The following is an 18,555-nucleotide window of genomic DNA, read 5'->3' as shown; positions in this document are numbered from 1 at the left end:
AACACAGGCTCATTCACATCATACTTTTTCCCATCTTTTACTTGCACTGACCTGGAGTGTGTATTGGCCTTATAACGGGCATGGTTCATTATGGTTCCTCTACAGGCTTATTAACAGCTTTAAAAAGAGCTGACAGTTCATCAAACATGATTTTAAACCACAGAGTGTATAAAACATGGACATAGTCTTTTCCTGATACAGTGAAATGAAGCAAAACCATGGACACGGCCACATTTGAAATGATGTGTGAGCTGTGTCTCTGATTGGACAATCAAAGATCCTAACATCTTCTAAATACAGCGCATGCCAATAGCAAAATCAGCAATTCAGACCCCAGCCGGTTTTTAAACCCAGCTGTAAATATGTTTTTGTAATGCCGTAAAAGTCTTTTTTTTTTTTTTTTTTTTCGGCTGAGTGTGCCCTCTGGTCTCTCTGCAGCCAGCCTCAAGCAGATCCTTGATGAATGGCAACTTTGGCACTTCCACATAGGCTTCATTTTTTTTATTTATCATTTAAATAAATTTTTCATTTAAACCAGATGTTGCCCCCTAGTTCTGAACATGAAAATGCCGTACAGTGCCCATTTTTCATTTTTCTATATTCAATGATACCTGTCTCTTCATGTGATATCACTTAGATTAAAGTAGTAGTAGTAGTAGTTCTTTATTTGGTCTTTAAGGCAATTTTATTTACATGCACTTTTCCATCTTTTTTTATTATTTCCTTTTCCAAACGATAATCATAATGTTGATAACCAGGAAAAGAAATAGAGAATGAAATATGAATGTAATGACCAGACCAAAAGGCGTAGGCTGAAGCCTAAGCTTATTGTGCCTACCCATTGAATTTTCAAATAAACATCATGCTAGAAGGAGTTACAAACTGGGACAATACAAACACAAAAATAGCAAACAAACAAACAGAAAAAATAAAAAAGATAACAACGAAGGAAGAAAACCAACAGTTAATTGAAAAAAAGGGAAGAAAGAATCTGACCTTTATTTTTAGAATTTTTCTCAGAATTTTGACATAATATAGACCTAAATATATGACATGTCTATATATATATATGTATATATATATATATATATATATATATATATATATATATATATATATATATATATATATATATATATATATATATATATATATATATATATATATATATATATATATACACATATATATACACATATATATACACATATACATACATACATATATATATATATATACACATATACATACATACATACATACACATACACGTGTGTACATACACGCACATATATATACATACACATGTACACGACTATACATATACACAAGCACATCCGTGCACACAATGGCAAAATATTTATCATCCTAAGGTTCTGTCTTTATTTATTGCTTTTGCTTTATAAATCTTTTTAAATGTAATTATTGAACTACAGTTTTTCAAATCTACATCCAAGCTATTCCATAAAGTGGGATGGATCAGACTACAACTTGTAAAAAAAGGGAGAAAAAAGGGGGATGTAAATGGAAGATCGTCATGTCCACTTGGAGCAAATGTTTCATAGGCATTTAGTCAGAAAAGGTACCTGGATGTCAAACTGAGCTCAGCAGCAGAGGTGTACCATGGAAAATGTAAGTATTAGATTGCATCAAGTCAACAGACAGCTCTCCATGACGTGTGCAGCAGCTTTTTTGTGTTCTTGACGTCTTTTGTAGTAACTCTTTCTCCTCTGTATTAGTTTAGTTTTACTCCTCCTGTGTATTTGTTGTGTTTCCTCCTTTACCTTTGTCTCTCTTCCTTTGTAGTTGAAGACACCACAAATTTGCCTCCCTCTCCTCCCCCCTCACCTGCTGCTGAACACTTTGGTCCTCTGGAACAAGGTAGGCCAAGATTATAAAGAACGTGAGGTGTAATAATGGGCGTACATCTCTGACGGAGGAGAGTGTGTTTTTCCTCCTTCTCCATGATACTTTTTAAGTGTCCCAGTCGATGGTTACCACATTGAGGTGCTGATGTGGCTCATAGAGGATACTCTTCTTCTTCTCTGTAAGGACAGGCACTGCCTTCATGAGACAAACCACAGATCTGAAAAGTGTCCAAACAAGAGTTGAAAAAGCAGGAACATGTTCTCCATTTTCAGACATCCATCTCCTCTGAAATCCTCCACATCTCTCCTCATCTAACACCTGGAACAGATACAGCTCGTATCTCCTTTGTCACCACCATTTTATAAAACTGAAGCTCGACTGCACGGCGACCTTGTTCCAAGTTCACCCTTTTTTTTTCCATCATCCTCTTTCATTTCCCTCTCTAACCTTCACACATTACAGCCTTCTCACACACTAATATGACAGCCAATTTAGGTAACCCTTGAACTTCTCGTTTGCCCTTTCGGTTGAATTATGTGTTTGGTTTTGCATGTCTGATCATGTTGGGTTTTCCTTTCATCGTCCACCGTCCGTCCTTTTTGTGCGTCTTTTGCTGTGGCTACTGATCAGAGAATCCACCCTTCAAGCACTGGCTGCCCTTAAGTTAGCATCAAAACTTGTCAACGTATCTTCTGACGTCACTCAGTGACAACGGCAACACTCATAAAATCATTCTAGCCAAACTGAAACAGGTCAAATGTGTCTATTAACTCTGGGCTACCGTCGCCTGTGACTGAACTGAGCTGGTTGGGTTTTGTTATGTCTGTGGTGTAAGGAGAGGACTGGTGAAAGAGAAATGGACTCTACATGCAATCTTAGACTAAGGGCCAATCCCAATGCTCACTTTTTACCCCTTCCCCATTGTTCTACCTCTTCGTCTACCTCTTCCCCTTGGCTCTCTGTTTTTTAGGGCCAAGGGGAAGTGGCGAAAACTCATCTCATATGAAACGAGATACCACTTCATCCCTGCTACGTCATCACCCCTAGTTGCTTGCTGGCTGTCGTAGGCAGAGCGACTGTTTGTTCACTTCTAAAGCAAACACATTTTTACAAACTGATGATAAACTGATGTCAGATTGGGGGGACAAACTCACAGCAAACAGACTTCACTACAATGTACTACATTACATGAGTGATGAGACAGCTGAGCTATGAAAAGCTAATGTTATGGTATTCAGAAGCTATCTAATGTAGCTTGTGCTGCTTATCTGTCTAATCATTCATGAAATGCAGTTCCTTGTAGTGAAGTCTGTTTGCTGTGTAGCCTATTTGTCACCATGGTCTGACATCACTGTAGCTATTATTAGCTTTAACTGTTGCTATAGCAGCATTAGCTAGATTGTTGTAGCAAGCGATTCCAAAATACAACCAACACTTCAAAACATGGCTAGTATTGACGTGGAGTAGCAAAGGATTGGATACCTGATTCTTACAAATATTGCTCATGGGGAAACTTGTGATACCCCTTGGTTTCAAGTGAGGTCTCTGTTTGTCTTTGTTTCAAAGGCAGTGTAACCCTTGATCTTACGAAAAATTGGAAAACCCCTTCACTACACGTGCACAAGCAAAACAAAGGGCTAAGAAATAAGGAGTAGAATTGGGATTGGCCCATGTGGTCCTGAAGTTGCGCAAAAATGTCGCTTGTGACTTGACATTAACTGGCCCTTTAGGGACTAGACACTCAACTCAGACATAGATGTTTGAGACTTGTTCTTGGTCTTTTCGTTTGGTATTTTGGGCACATTGACATGACCATCTGAATACTAATTGCTAATTTTTAGGACTGGGCAACGATTAAAACTTTTAATTGTAATTAATCACATGATTTCCCTGATTAATCATAATTAAACGCATTGTGAAAGTTCCATAACATCTGTCATGCAAACACTAAATCAGTACTTGTTATACAGTAATAGTTAAATCACATGTTTAGTGCAAATCAAATTTACCAAATGTAAATACAAAATTAAAGCTTATTGCCACTGTCAGGGCATTAAAGTGATACTCGGGGATGGAGCAAGTTGGGTCCTATCACAAGGTTTAGGGCAGAAATTACCCCTACAGCAGTGATTTTGTGCAGCAGAAGCCCAGTGCTTTCGCACCAAACACCCCCTCCCTGCTCCTCTGCTGGTTTCCTCTGCACTCAGACGGGGCCATATTTTACTTGACCAAAAACACAAATAAACGGACTCCCACCGAAAAACTCTGGTATCAGTCTGCATTCACACTTTATTTAGAGAATTTTCAGCGCGTTGCTTTCACACAAAAACACCGCTAAATAAGGCTCTGGTTCTCATTGTGTCTCTTCGTCCTGGCAGACTACCTGCGTTTGTTTATATCTGGCACGCCGTGCGCGCGGACTGATACACTAAGCGGAGAGCGCCTTTAAGTTCTGTGGCGTTGCCCCTCTTCTCCATGCTTGTTTTGGTTACTCATCGTGTTTTTCCGCCAATTTCACTTCCGGTTCCACCGCGGTCAGCAACAGACATTTACAAAATAAAAGCATGTGAGCAACATGCACTAATGTGCGATACAATATTCAATGGCATTAATAGATTGACGTGTTAACGCGAAAATAACGCATTAACTTGCCCAGCACTACTAATGTCATAGATAACGCCATGATACACACATCACCTGCACCTGCTCTAGTTTAATTGGTCATGTCTTAATTTACTGGTCATGTCAACAGATCCACTAGGTTTCAATTTAGGTCAATGTGTCAACTCACACTTGTTTCCCTCTGTTGCTGTGTCTCAGCTCTAGCAGGTCCGAGTCCTCTAGATCAGATACACAAGACTTCAAATTAAGCCAGATGACAGTGCAACGGCGCATCAATTTGCACAGAGAGGATTGAATGGGACAGAAAGTGGAGCATTGAAACTAAATTGAAATATCTTGGTTGACTTTCAAAATAAAACCATCTTGAAACCAGATTATCTTAACTCCAACAAACAAATCAACATAATAAGCATAGCCAGGCCAGGAGTCAACTGGTTTGAGGTTCACAGTCCAACATGAATAAGGAGAGGGTCATCTTTAGCTCAGGAAGCACAAGGGCTTGAGGAGTGAGGTCATCTGACTTGAACTTTAGTGTTTTCTTTCTGTGAACTTCATTTGATCAGTCTTTCCCAAAACCAGAAAGACTCGACTTGGACTTGCCACTTCAAGACTTGAGACCTACCTTGGGCTTGTAAAAGGTGACTTGTGTTGAGCTTTAGCCAGTTGCCAAATTAACATTTAGTGGTTTAAAAAAACAGGTAAAGCTAAATAAAACCTTGTGGGTGGTGAAGTTGATTTTTGAACTTCTTGTGGTTTCTGATGGACCCAAAGTTTGGTTTAGGGACAAAGAATTTGTTCAAACAGTGGAACAAAAACACATCTTACTACAGCTGTGGCTGTATCTGTACTTTAATTGTTGTCAAAGTGTTCAGTTGAATCATTTCTCAGTCCACCAGTTACAAAACAGAATGCTGTACTACTTTCTGAATGGAGAGTATGGCTGGCCCCCAGAGCTTTGTCACTTTTACGTTGCTTGTCAGTGTCTCTTTGTCGATGTCCTGTGTGTTAAATTTCTCTCAAGCCTTGACCTTTCCTTTCATTCCCCTCTCTGGTGATTCTCTCTGCCTGTGTTGTCTGTTCTATTATTATTTATTTACTTATTTATTTATTTGTTTGTTTATTTTTCAACATGTATCTCTCTTTCACTTCAAAAAATGTCCATGATTAAAAGTTACTTTAGGAAGTAGGCACTGGCTTTATAGGGCCTCAAAGGTGAAGGAGATAAACATTTTAGACACGTGCGGAAACTGTCTTCAAATCATGAAGTAATTAAAATAACTATACTAATAGTTTCAATCACACAGAATTGTTATCTTGTTATTTCATGTGGCTACTCTAGGTTAACTCTCCAAAGTCAGAAGTAGCCCTGTAATGTCAAATGATAGACACACAAAGGTTTACTGTGTTATAGTTTTAGGCTATTTAGCTCAGAAGTAAGTTAGGAGCTGTGCTGCATGCTCTGGTGTGTCCAACACACAGAGTGAGTAAACACACCCTCACATTGTGTATTTTTGTATCTGCATCCTATTTATATCAGTAGTGCAAATGCCTGCAGGTGCAACTCCTACTGACACAACATAGGGACTGTTAGATCGAGAGAGGGCACATCTGTCTCTGTGTTCGTGCCGTATATCGAGGTCTTTTCCATGGGCATTCTTTGCTGTGTTTTCCGTTTTTGTTTTGTTTTATTCTTCCTTTTTGTCCCTCCTTACTCTCTCTTTTGGTCCCTGTGTCCAGATTTCCCTGCAGTTCTTCTCCTTGTGTCTGTCTTGTTTGTAGATGTAGGGGATGAGGAGGAGGCAGGGCCTCTCCGCCGCTTCCAAAATTCACGGGAGAGGTGCAAGTTCCTCGCCCCCTCCATCTCAGTTTCCGTGCCCGAGGACGACCCCTACCACTCCGACGAGGAGTACTATGAGCACCCATTGTTCAGCCCAGAGTGGACGCACTCGGGCGCTCGCCCCACAGGGCAGGCCGTGGCCTTTAGACAGATTGAAGGTGAACCACGCATGGTTCCTCTTTGTCATTTCCCCCTCCATTCCTCTCTCTCACTCTTTTTCTTTCCTTTCTCCTTGTGAAATTTCACCTCCTTCTTCTGTGATTTGACCTCCTCTTTTCATCCCTTCCGTCTCTTCGTCCGTCCGTTCGTCTCTTCGTCCGTCTTGTGTGTGGTTTTGTGTCCTTGTGAGGTTTGTTTTGCTCCAAATCCGAGCAATTTCATATTTGTTTAACAGTCATATTTCTTTATTTTGAAATTTCACCCATAGCCATTGCTACCTGTGGTTGCCATGCTGTTTAGCCTAACATAGCAGTGCTGTCTTTTACTACAAACAATACTTTTCCTTACGACTCTCTCATTGTGATTCACTCAGTGGATGTAATAACACTAAAGTTATCATCAGCAACACCACACTGGAACTTAAGTAAAGGTCAAACTAGCTTGCATCTCTCAGAGATGAGGTGCATGATTGATGTAAACCATGCACCAAAATCTCCTTACCAATCATCTGCGAGTTGTGTGTTGATACTTTCAACAAGCCTGAACCACGTTCAGACTCAAGAAGGACTTTCAGCTCCACACACTCACAAACACATTCAGATACATACATGACAGTTCTCTTTTAAAAAATGTTGTCTCAAATACACACAAGCAACCCACCACCTAAAGACTTTTTACCACACACATGTGCTACACAAATATCTAACCTTTTCAACTTTACTGTGGTTGAGACTGAATGCACAAGCTGAACTCTCAATGTTTTGTGTCCATCAGAGAGGAGAAGGGGTGGGTAGTGATAACATTTTATTGGTACATTTTATTGATACCGATGCCCCACTTGATTTTGCTTATTTAGCTGATTCTTTACTGATTCCTTCATCAGTTCCTTCTGTGAATTTTCTGTGTACAAAATGCAGCTAATACTCAGGTACTGTTTTTTTTATATGTTACTGACTGAAATAGGCAATCTAGTGTCTTAAAGTAGTCATAGCAATGCTTTGAGTCGTTCAGAACATTGTGCTTGCCGTAGTTGAGGTCAGCCACAAGCCTGCACGTACATTTTCTTCTATCTTCCTGTTGGAAATTATTTTCCAGTTAATATTTTGACATTTGGAGTTTTAGAATACAATAGAAATGAATAGAATAGAATAGAATAAATTAGAATAGAACTTTTTTTAATCATTGCAACAAGTACAACGAAATTACAAATTTAAGAATTAGTAGTAGTATAATAGTAGTAGTAGAAAAGTAGTATAAATTGTATAATATAGAAATACATATAAATATAAAAAATATAATAATTATAATAATATAAAAAATGAATAAAAATATACAAAAGTAGTATAAAAGTAGTATAATTTCAGTATCATTTACAGAATATCAAGGTCTTTGCACACTGAGCCAGTTTTTTTGATCCAAAATTGACGCACTTAAAAAAAGGAAAATTCGATACATGTTGAATGTGTCAAATAGGAATCTGGTGTGAGAGAGTAATGTACATTTCTTTGTAGGAATTGGAATCGAAAAATGGGTTCCTGATAAGGAATGTTTCAATCCATCAATATTTTCTTAATGCCTTAACGATACCCTTATCAATTCTTTACACTATGCCAGAGCTGCCGGACCTTATTTCAACTTGTCTGCCGCGGCTATCTTAGCTTAGCAGTAAGATCATGTTTCCAAAGAAAACTCTGATTCAGGATTATCAGCTTGAAGTTTTACTGAAGAACTGAACACACAAAGAAATGTAAATTACTGTCTCTCAGAAGATTAATATTGAATACATTCAACATGGTATAAATCTCCTTATTTATCCAAGGTGAGATAAACAAAAGTGCTAGCTTGAGGTAATGTATATGGGACATTGCACTGACATGCCACCGGTTGGCAGAAATAGTATTTCAATTTTCATCACAGAAACATATCAGTTACTTTTTGTAAACTACTGAAAACTCCAAATGTCAAAATATTCACAGGCAAATAAAAGAAAAGTTACTTGCAAACTCATGGCTGACTTCAATTACAGCAAGGTTCCAAACAACTTAGAATAATGCTATAACCACTTTGAGACACTAGATGGCCTACTTGAGTCAGTAATATGGACGAAAACAGAAAATCAATGCCACATGATATACAATTTTAACTTCTTTCTGGATATTTACACCCAGAGATATCCAGATCCAGTGACCAGTTACATATTTATTCACTTATAAACTCAGTTTAATGTTGTTGACCCTGAAAACCTGTAAAGCTACTTTTAGTACAGAGAAAATTCACAGGAGGAATTGCTAAGGGAATCTATAAAGGATAGCATAGATAAGCAGAATCGATCTGGGTAAAAGTATCGATAAAATCTTATCAATGCTCATCCTTATTTCTTTGTGTGCTCAGTTCTTCAGTAAACAAGCAAACAAGAAATCCTGAATCAGAGTTTTCCTGGGAAACTGTTATCAACCTGCTAAGATAGCTGGGGTGAATAATTGATATAAGTGTAATGTAAAGAATCAATAAGGGAATCGTTAAACATCAGGGTTAATGATGTTGATGTGTTGAGCCATTTCTTCTAGATTCTTGACAGGAACTGGTTTTCAGTACCCATTCCTAAGCAGGAGTGTATTTCCAACAGCTGTGTCACCTGCAGCTACATTTAGGAATAGAGTTTGACTAACCTACGCAAAAGGTTGCATAGTAACGGCTTGCTGATGAGCCAAACTGCACACCCCCACATTGACCATTAAACTGTTGAAAATCCAGCCCGTGCAATGTCAAGAGTCTGACATTTCATCGTGCTGCGCCTCATCATAGCTGCATCTGAAGAGCGTGTGTTGCAAATAGAGGTGCTTCAACAGCAGCACAATTTTAGGCCTTGGAGTGTTACTCTACCTCATTTCTGTCCTATTTCCCCTCAAACAACCTCAGTCATCAGATGATGGGACAGGTCTATGGGACAGAAGAAAAAGGTTGTTTCATCCTCTACAAACAGTTTGTTTTATATTTTGATGAAGAGAAATGACTAAAAACGTTTTTTTACTGAGAAATCAAAGAAAAAGTGTGACTCTAGTCGGCATCACCGAACTGCCTTTTCAGCACAATTTGTCCACAAAGCTTCTAAAGTAGAAAATAGTGGGAACAAAATGAAACACACCCACACACATGCACACATTCAGTCTGTACTGTACTGTAAGTGTAATGTACTTATATGTGTGAAAAGACAGTACACTTTAGGTCATCTTCTCTATGAGCTGAAAGTGTCCCATCATATCCTGTGTTCACATAACCCAAGTCTGTGTTGCCTGTAGTCTTGATGTGTCCCCCTCTCACCCTGTTCTGAGAAGAAGAGACCATGGAGGCTCTTACAGCCGAATACGAGGAGGAAGAGGTGGAAGAGGAGGAGATGGAGGAGGAGGAGGAGAGTGCAGAAGCAGCAGAGTCCGACACGGCTCTTGATGACCAGCAATGGAGCGGGGAAGAGCCCGAGCTGGACAGCCCCCAAGCTGAGTCCTTAGAGCAGGCAGAGGCCATAGACGAGGCCCAGGATGTAGACCTGGAGCTGGCTGAAGCAGCTAGTGCTGCCGCAGAGATCTCTGCGGAGGAGGAAGCAGAGGGTGAGGAGAGCCCTGACACAGGTGTGTCCTGCCCTCTGCTCTCCCTGCCTGCATGTAACTTCATGTTTCTCTCTGAGAATGGCAGATGTGTCAAAAAGGAACCTATAAGCATAAGACATAAGCATTATAATCCAGGTGGAATGGCAAATAATCCCTCCTGCGCTCTGCTGTGGCTGCAAGGCAACACAGGCTTGTTGGTGAAAAAAGTCACATTCTTTTTACTTAACCTGGTTTTTATGATTTCCTATTTTTGCGCTTGTGTTGATTTATTTTCTAACTGTTCGTTCGGGGCCGGCCTTTTCGCACTGTATGATGTAGTGAAGTAGCGCTGAATGTAACAGTAACAGTTCTTTGTTCTCTGGCTTTAAGCTTACAGGTTTCTCATTGTGTTCACAAATGGCTGTTTGCTGCTATGAAGTGCAGTGTTGATTATTTTTTTTTTGTGTGTGTGTGTAACCATGACTTACAGTTGCTCAGCCATTCTCGATCCAAAACTTGTATTATTGTTAAAATCGGCGTTCTGAAAATGCAAGGGACTTTGTGTTGGCTGTCTCATGTGATGTGTTGGTGTAACTACCTCATCTAATGCATTATTTTACCAGCAAAATCCCAATTCATCAACTTTTTGAATTGTTCTTTTGCATTTAATAACAATTTATTGCATTCCTCTGTCATTCTCCAGCTTCTTTCTCGAGATTTGTACTTGTATTCCTTTGGAGTTACTGAAAAGCCTAAATTTACCTTATGTAGCTGAAACTATGTGGAACATTGAATCCAAAAGATTTCATTTAGGAAGACTGACAGGAATGCTCTTTTGTTTGTATCAAATGTTTTGAGGAATTGCATGAATATCCATTCCATCGACTATTTTTTCCCTATACATCAGCATCACAGCCTCATGCCGATACGTCACCTACCATGCCACATTTTCATCCATCTGTGACTTGGTGGACCCCATAACCTCGCCGTTCTTCTTCAGTGGTGGCCATATCATTGTGCTGTAAGTTTCTGAACAGAGCTTTGCCTGTTTCTGTTCCGACATCAGCTTTCCAGTTCCTGGCTTAATGACTATTCCACTTGCAGCATGGCAAAACATGTCTTTCCTTGTTGGTTATCAGAACAGACAACTTACAGATGTCGTTTCAGCCTCCAAGACGGACTCCGAGAAGCAGGGCAGCGAGAAAAGTGGTTCCATGAGCCCAGATAGCATTGGATCAGAGAAACGCCCAGAGGAGTTTTTTGAGCCCCAGGCCCAAGGGTTCTTTGCTGGCGAACGAGTGGTTCCCGAGAGCCCAACCATGGATATGCCATCCTTCGTACCTCCTAATGTCCAAAACCAAGCCAAAGAACCTACCAAAACTCTAACACTTCAGCCGGCATATGGTGAGCCAATCACGGTGTCAGAGAAACAGCCATCAGTGGAGGTGGTAGAAATCAGCAGCATTAGTTCTCCAGATTTCACCTCAATGGGAGGCAAAGTTCAAGCAGCAGATGCGAAAGATGCAAGAGACAGATCTGGCATGTCGGCATATTTCGAAACATCAGCAATGGAGGTGGATGAGGCTCCGCAGTCTAAGGGTGAGGGTTATTATGAACTAAGCAGAGCTGGGGAAGAGGAAGGGGACTCCAGGCCTCAGGACACCAGCTACCACACAGTAACTGAAGATAAACCAGAGCCTAAACGGAGTCCAGAAGACAGTAATATGTTCCCAGTTCTTGACAGGAGCAGTGACTGTAGGCTGTCTCCTGGTAAACTGGCCTTAGAACAGAGGAGTTACTCATTGAACATTACGATTGGAGCAATGGATCAAAGTGGGCAAGGCAGACCCAGAAACTTTTCCCCTCTAGCCACAGATATCATGTCATACACAAGTGGTAGTCTAGATGAATCTGCCGACTACCTTCCAGTCACGACACCGTCAGTGGATAAGCCTCCATCCTTCCCTCCCTTGATCCTGGAGACGGCTGCCTCGGTCACTTCAGATTCATCATCTCCTCCAAGAACCACAGAACAAGTGTCAAAATCCAGCCCAGAACCGGAGTCGCCGGAATCACCACAGCCGCTTAAAAGCGGCTATAAAAATGGCACAGTCATGGCGCAAGACTTGCCTGAAATGCTGGACCTTGCTGGTACACGCTCCCGATTGGCATCAGAGAACACCGAACCAGAAATCACACGGAGGAAGTCTTTTCAGGCTGATGCTATCTCCTTCACTGATGACCCAATGGCTGGCCTAGTTTCAGGGGAGCACAGTCCTGGGGCCAGAAAGAGTGACAGCCAGCTGGAGGAGATGGGCTACTGTGTCTTCAGTGAGTATTCAGGGCCAATGCCGTCCCCTGCAGATGTCTTCAGCCCTACAGACACTTCTGCACAAAGCTTCACACACTCAGTGCTGGAGGAGAAAGTGGCAGAGCAGGCTAGAAAACTGGCAGTCAGAGACACGTCTGTGGAGGACAAGAGTCAGACATCAGGCGATGCTGATACGACTGAGGAGAAAGACCAGATGCATGTGGAGAGGGAAGACTCTGCTGAGGAACAGGCCACAAAAGTTGATGATGAGACGAAAAAACCTGAAAGTGAGGCTCCAGTTGTTCCTGTGATTGAGACTTTTATTACTCCAACGGTTACTGTGACCTTGGAAGAAGGTGGGAGGACACTGAGTGAGACTGAAAGACAAGCAAGCGGAGAGGGCTCAGCATCAGAATCGGAGATCGCCGATTACGAGAGGCAGATCCGTAAATTGGAGATGGAGGACAGGCCTCTCAGTATAGAGGAGGAAAGAGAACTCCAGGAGCTCCGGGAGAAGGTGAAACTGGTCCACCAGGAGGCGTATGAGGAGGTGGATGCCGAAGATGTGTATCAGCTGACTGGTGTGGCCAAAGACCGCATTGCCAGGCCAGTCAAAACTTCCCCGACTTCATCCGTGGAGAGCAACATTGATGACGATAAACTGCTTTCTCCAGTGCTCTCTCCTTCCAAGCTTAAACAAAGAGAAATTTATGGTTCCCCAAAAAGAACGCCTTCACCTGTGCTGGGCATAAACAAGGAGGAGAAAGAGATGGCAGAAAGAAAGATGATGGAGGAGAAGGAAGCAGCAGAGAAGAAACTGAAAGAAGAAAGAGAGGAGGCAGAGAGGAAAATAAAGGAAGAAGCAGAAAAGAGAGAAAAGGAAGAAAGGGAAAGACTAGAGAAAGAAGAAGCCGAGAGGAAACTGAATGAAGAAAGGGAAAAGAAAGAGAAAGAACAGAAAGAGCTGGAGATGAAGGAAAAAATGGAAAGGGAAGAAAAAGAGAGGAAAGAGCAAGAAGAAAGAGAGGAGAGGGAAAAGTTAGAGCGTGAGGAGAAAGAAAGGAAGGAAAGAGAAGAGAAGGAACGAATTGAAAGAGAGTTGAAAGAGAAAGAAGAGAAAGAGAAGCTAGAGAAGGAGCTGAAAGAGAAAGAAGAGAAGGAAAAGTTAGAGAAGGAGCTAAAAGAAAAAGAGGAGAAGGAAAAGCTAGAGAAGGAGCTGAAAGAAAAAGAAGAGAAGGAAAAGTTAGAGCGGGAGCTAAGAGAAAAAGAGGAGAAAGAAAAGCAAGAGAAGGAGCGAAAAGAGAAAGAAGAAATGGAGAAAGCTGCTGAGAAAGAGACTCCAGAGACCCACGCTGCCATCGAATCCGTGGTGACGGTTGAAGACGACTTCATCACTGTGGTTCAAACCATCGATGAAGCAGAAGAACCAGGACACAGCGTTCGCTTCTCTGCTCCACCTGAGACACAGGCTCTCGTCTCTGGCCAGAAAGGGGAGGAAGAGGAGGAGGAGGAGGAGTTTGTAGAGTTAGCCCAAGAAGCAGACATAGAAGCTGCCAGTCTAGAAGAGGTGGGTGATGTTCCTGAGACCCCCATGTCCCCTGAGAAGGAGGTTCAACCCACAGAGGAACCAACAGAGAGCTACGACAGAGACGAAACCACGATCGACGACTCCATCCTGGACAGCTCCTGGGTCGACACTCAAGGTGAAACTCTTTGATGCTTTTCTTTTCTCCTCATCTCTACTCTGCTTTAAACTTTAACACTGTCCTATTTTTTCTCCCCTGTTTCCACACACTGCAGACGATGATAAGAGTATGGCCACAGAGCAAATTGAGCCTTTGCCCAAGGTGTGCAGCCCGGTTAAAAAGCCGGCTGAGGCCCAGGTCAAGCAGACACAACAGAAGAAGATGGAAAAGATGGAAAAGCCGGTCAAACCAAAAGCAAAGGGAGGGCGGCCAAGAGGAAGAATCTCCACACCAGAGCGCAAACCTGTCCGTAAAGAGCCTGTGTATATCCCACGAGAGGAAGTCAGGAAGAAAAAAGGTTTTCAGGATTTCTTCTTTTCACTTTGTTCTTAGACAGGGGGGGATAACTGAATACTGAAGTCAAAGTTTGTCATCATGTGCATCTTAACTGTATTCAAGATCTGTTTTGATCCAAAGGTTTTAAATTTGAAAAACTTGTCATCTTTTTCCTTAAAGAGGGGGTATTCTTCTTTTTTTAAGGCTTGCGACTGTCCCTCCAGTAGCGCTGTTGTAGCTTCATGTAGTTTACAGCTAGAGCAAAAAATGAAAAATAAAAAATAAAAAAGGATGTTTATTCACTATCCATCCAAAACACTTAATTCAGGTTCTGTCTCTTTAAGGACTACCTGTTCCACAAGCCCCCTTTTCTCTGATTGGCTAGACCTTAGCTTATGATATCATGAACCAGAGATTCTTATGTGATAACATCATCATCATTAAAGGGGCTGTGAGGAGTTTAAAAGTGATCTTGAAAAAAGTCTCCCTTCTAGATATATGCCTGATTATAATCCACACTTTAAAATGAGATTATCATCACCAGTATAGGTAAATTTGAAATGCGACTTTGTAGTTTCTTCTGTGACAACATGACGCCAGCTGACAATGTTTGAAAGTGAGATGAGAGATCTGTGTTTTTCTCTGCTGAAAATGATTTCTGTGATTAATTTTGTCGTGATGGTGGACACTGGAGCCTAACTGTCAGACAGAAAAAAGACATGAGAGAAGAAGAAAGATAAACAGGAGAGAGATAGAGCACGAGCTAAAGGCTAACACAGGAGCTAATCGGTTTTCGCTAATGTTGATTTCAACCCACAGTCAGCAGTTATTCTGCAGTGGTCTGTTCAAAGTTGAGAGTCTATCAATAAAATGAAGAGTTAGGTTACGTTAGCTCTGCTTGGTCGATGGCCTTACACATTACAGACTTGTCTTAAAGCTACGGGCTGCCAGCTGCGCTAAATATAGACAGCTACTAAACTACAAACTGACAGTGTTTACTTATTGAATTTCCCTTCGGGGATCAATAAAGTATATTTTATCTTTTATCTTATCTTTATTGTCATGTTAGCCTACAGATACATCAAGAGCACTGGGCTGCCTATAGCACTACATAAAGCTGGCTACTACCACGTTTGCTTGCTGTCACACTTTAAACAACGACACTGCGTAACTGTACTGATAAATACCTTACCTCATAGCGTTGTATCTGGTAAAAGTTGTCTTGAACAAAGACAATTTGTTCCAAAACACACACCTTGCAGAAAGTCATTTCTGACAGTGTGCGTGACACTCCAGGCCAGAAGGTGGCGAGGTGGTCCAGTTAAAACAGATCCTCCTCATAGCATCTTTAATTTCAGCAAGTCTTGTGAAGCTCTCATTTCTTAGCTCTTATATTTGTTATGCACGTCGGCGTTTTTACTTTTATGTTTAAATTCTGGAAAGCATAATGCCCCCTCTTTAACAAATACTACAGGTAAAAGGGGTTTAGGATAAATTTTTCTTTTCTGTATTCTCGTCTCTGCTTTTGACAACAACCCTGTTTTCTTGAAAATGTAGCCGTGATAAGGAAGACTGAGCTCACAAAGAAAACAGAGACTCAGACTCAGTCCCCGTCCAAGAGGAGTGCGATGAAACCAGCCGTCCGTCACACCCGGCCCATCCAGCACCACTCCTGTCCCAGAAGGAGAACCACAGGTGACAATACGAGGTGTTTTCCACAGGAAAACCCCAAAGCACCAGTTCTAACCCATCTCTCACTCATTGACTCTCAGCTTCATGTTTGTTTTTTTCATTCATTTTGTTTCGGCATACATGTGTGTGTGTCTGTGTTTGTTTTTGATCACAATAAAGACTGATAAACTTTTCTTTGACCATTTGGTTTCATTTGTTTTCTTTCACATTTATTTTGTTTTTGACAAGAAACTTTACTTTGAGCTTAAAATCATTGTCAGATGGTTTCAAGTTACTCTTACTTTATTTCAATAATTTTTTGTTGTCATTCTTTGACTTGTGCTTTTGTTCACATTATTTTCATTTTATAGATTTATTCTAAAACATTATTTTGTGTAGTCTATTTTACATCTTTATCTGTTCACCAGTTAGTGACATGAAGAACCTTTCTGGTATTTTACACACATTGAAGCCTTCTTCCATTTGCTTGCCAGGGAACGAGCAACTTGGGGCTTTGCTCAAGGACCTGCTACTATAAACAGTCTGTAACGCTGCCTGGTCTCAGGGGCACTTTGCTCTCCATTTTCCCCTGACAAACTGAATTCTGTGTCACTGATGATGAAAGCTCAGTATGCTGCTGCATTGCCCCAATTAGATTATTTCCAGGGTTGACTTACATAACACAAAATCCCTCATTCTGTGTGATATCTTGCCAGATCTGAACAGAGCAGGGCTCTCAAGGGGCAGTATCCCACTCCGTTTGACTTGTCAAATTGTGAACCATGCCAGGTTTGGACACACAAAGTGATTTTAATGTAATTCTGCAGGTCATTTACAGGCTCTCCTTTGTTCACCTTCCTTGTATGAAGGTTAAAGTGGATCTTTATTTCTGCTTTTCTGATATTTTGTTTCTGTCTTTCTTTCAGAGGTGCTACCAGACAGCCATCGACCTCTCAGTGTTGCCAGACAGTCTCGCGACAGAGCATCGGTGAGTAGAGAAAGTCAGCCATACAAAACCTGTGAAACACACTGCAAAAACTGAAATCAAAGCAACTTTTTGTCTTATTTTAAGTGAAACTTGTCTTTGTAGACTTATCATGAGCCACATTCACCCAACAGGGTGTAAGACAAATATTTGAAAACAAAAAATATGTTGCATGCAAGTTTTCCGTCCCATTTGCAGATATATATTTCTTAACTTTACAAGCAATTCTGCAGTGGTGAATTGCTTTCGCTGAAAATAATTTTAAAAATATGCTCCTGCTTTTCTAAGAGACGATGTCATAAAAATGAGAATTTTTGAGCTTTAATGGCTTGTCAAGCAATATGAGGGTGTAACAACTCATGTATTTTCTAAATAACAATTGTTTGATGAATAGTAAACAACTCCCACATCCTCGCCCCTAAAACCAAATTTTACACCAAATACATGTAGTAAAAACTGGATTTAGAAATTCACAGTGGCTGGTGTTTTAGTGTAAAGTGTGACCTTGTTAATTTGTGACCCTCAGCTGACAATCACCGACACGTTTGGCTTAGCAGTTAGCAATTAGCACGGTCACTCTTAACTCTAAAACACGGGTTGCTCTGTAGCATTTAGAACTCAACAGGAGCTAACTCCATGGTGGTGTATTGTTTCTGGAAATTGAACACAGAGTAAGCGGACATTTTCATGCTGCTCACTAAGGATGGGTACCTTTCACATTTGAAATGATACAGTACCATTGCTTGGTACCTGGCATTGGGTACCGGTACTCAACTGTACCAGTTTTTGGTACTTTTTTGTGTTCATGTGATAAAAAGATATCAGTGTTTAACAATAAAATATATATTTTTTTTCAATGTAACACATTTATTCTATATATAACCTTGCAATGCTTTGCTCATGTTGTGCTAACCTTGCAATGCTGTGCTCGTGTCCGGCATGGAGAGTCGCCTGCTCTTCCACTCCCTCACAGTCACAAGGGTGAGCTTAAGCACCTAAACATGGAACCTTTAGGTACTTGATACTTTTGACAGAATTCTGTCGATACCTATGAAAGTACTTAACTCAGTATCCATCCCTACTGGTCACAATTTTGATTTAGTTTTTTAAAGAAGGATAACTCATTTGAATAGATGGGGCTAAACGCCACTTCCGCCCAAATGCGTATTGCAGACAATGTAGGTTGTGATGTCGTGAAAACAGGATTTTTAAAAGTGAATGTTTTACGTCGCCATACAACTCAGACCTTTCTTTGTCTTTAGGTAACCTGACCTAAGACATTTTCCCAGACTTGTCAGGTAAATGTGGCTCAACCAAAAAATAACTTGCTCGTGGTGTTAAGTAATGAGCATTCCTCAGGACGACAAAGTGCTTTGTTGGAACAAGCTGAGGTTTCAGAGGAACTTACTGCTCTGTCCAGAAGTGTCAACAAAGTAAAAATGTTTTACCTTTCTTAAGTAGGAATTTTGGGTATTTCTACTCACTGGAGTAGTAAT

General features: G+C 40.8%; 1 protein-coding gene across 9 annotated transcripts in view; it reads left to right on the top strand.

The window, feature by feature from the left end:
* map2 (microtubule-associated protein 2) overlaps positions 1-18,555 on the top strand; it is a 150,740-nt gene that overhangs the window by 111,289 nt on the left and 20,896 nt on the right. For 5 of the 9 annotated variants that reach the window (XM_074694331.1, XM_074694328.1, XM_074694332.1 and 2 more), the window contains exons 6-12: positions 1,807-1,881; positions 6,271-6,486; positions 9,823-10,113; positions 11,239-14,085; positions 14,183-14,425; positions 15,961-16,098; positions 17,001-17,062. In XM_074694331.1, the coding sequence (XP_074550432.1) occupies positions 1,807-1,881; positions 6,271-6,486; positions 9,823-10,113; positions 11,239-14,085; positions 14,183-14,425; positions 15,961-16,098; positions 17,001-17,062 (3,872 nt within the window). The remainder of the gene's footprint in view (positions 1-1,806; positions 1,882-6,270; positions 6,487-9,822; positions 10,114-11,238; positions 14,086-14,182; positions 14,426-15,960; positions 16,099-17,000; positions 17,063-18,555) is intronic. The other 4 variants (XM_074694330.1, XM_074694333.1, XM_074694334.1 and 1 more) reach the window with 4 other exon arrangements.

This window comes from Halichoeres trimaculatus, unplaced genomic scaffold (assembly GCF_033239565.1).
Source record: "Halichoeres trimaculatus isolate MK-OKI-2021-1 unplaced genomic scaffold, fHalTri1.1 fHalTri1_scaffold_19, whole genome shotgun sequence".
Lineage (NCBI taxonomy): Eukaryota > Metazoa > Chordata > Actinopteri > Labriformes > Labridae > Halichoeres > Halichoeres trimaculatus.
This window is presented reverse-complemented; position numbering and strand designations above follow the sequence as displayed.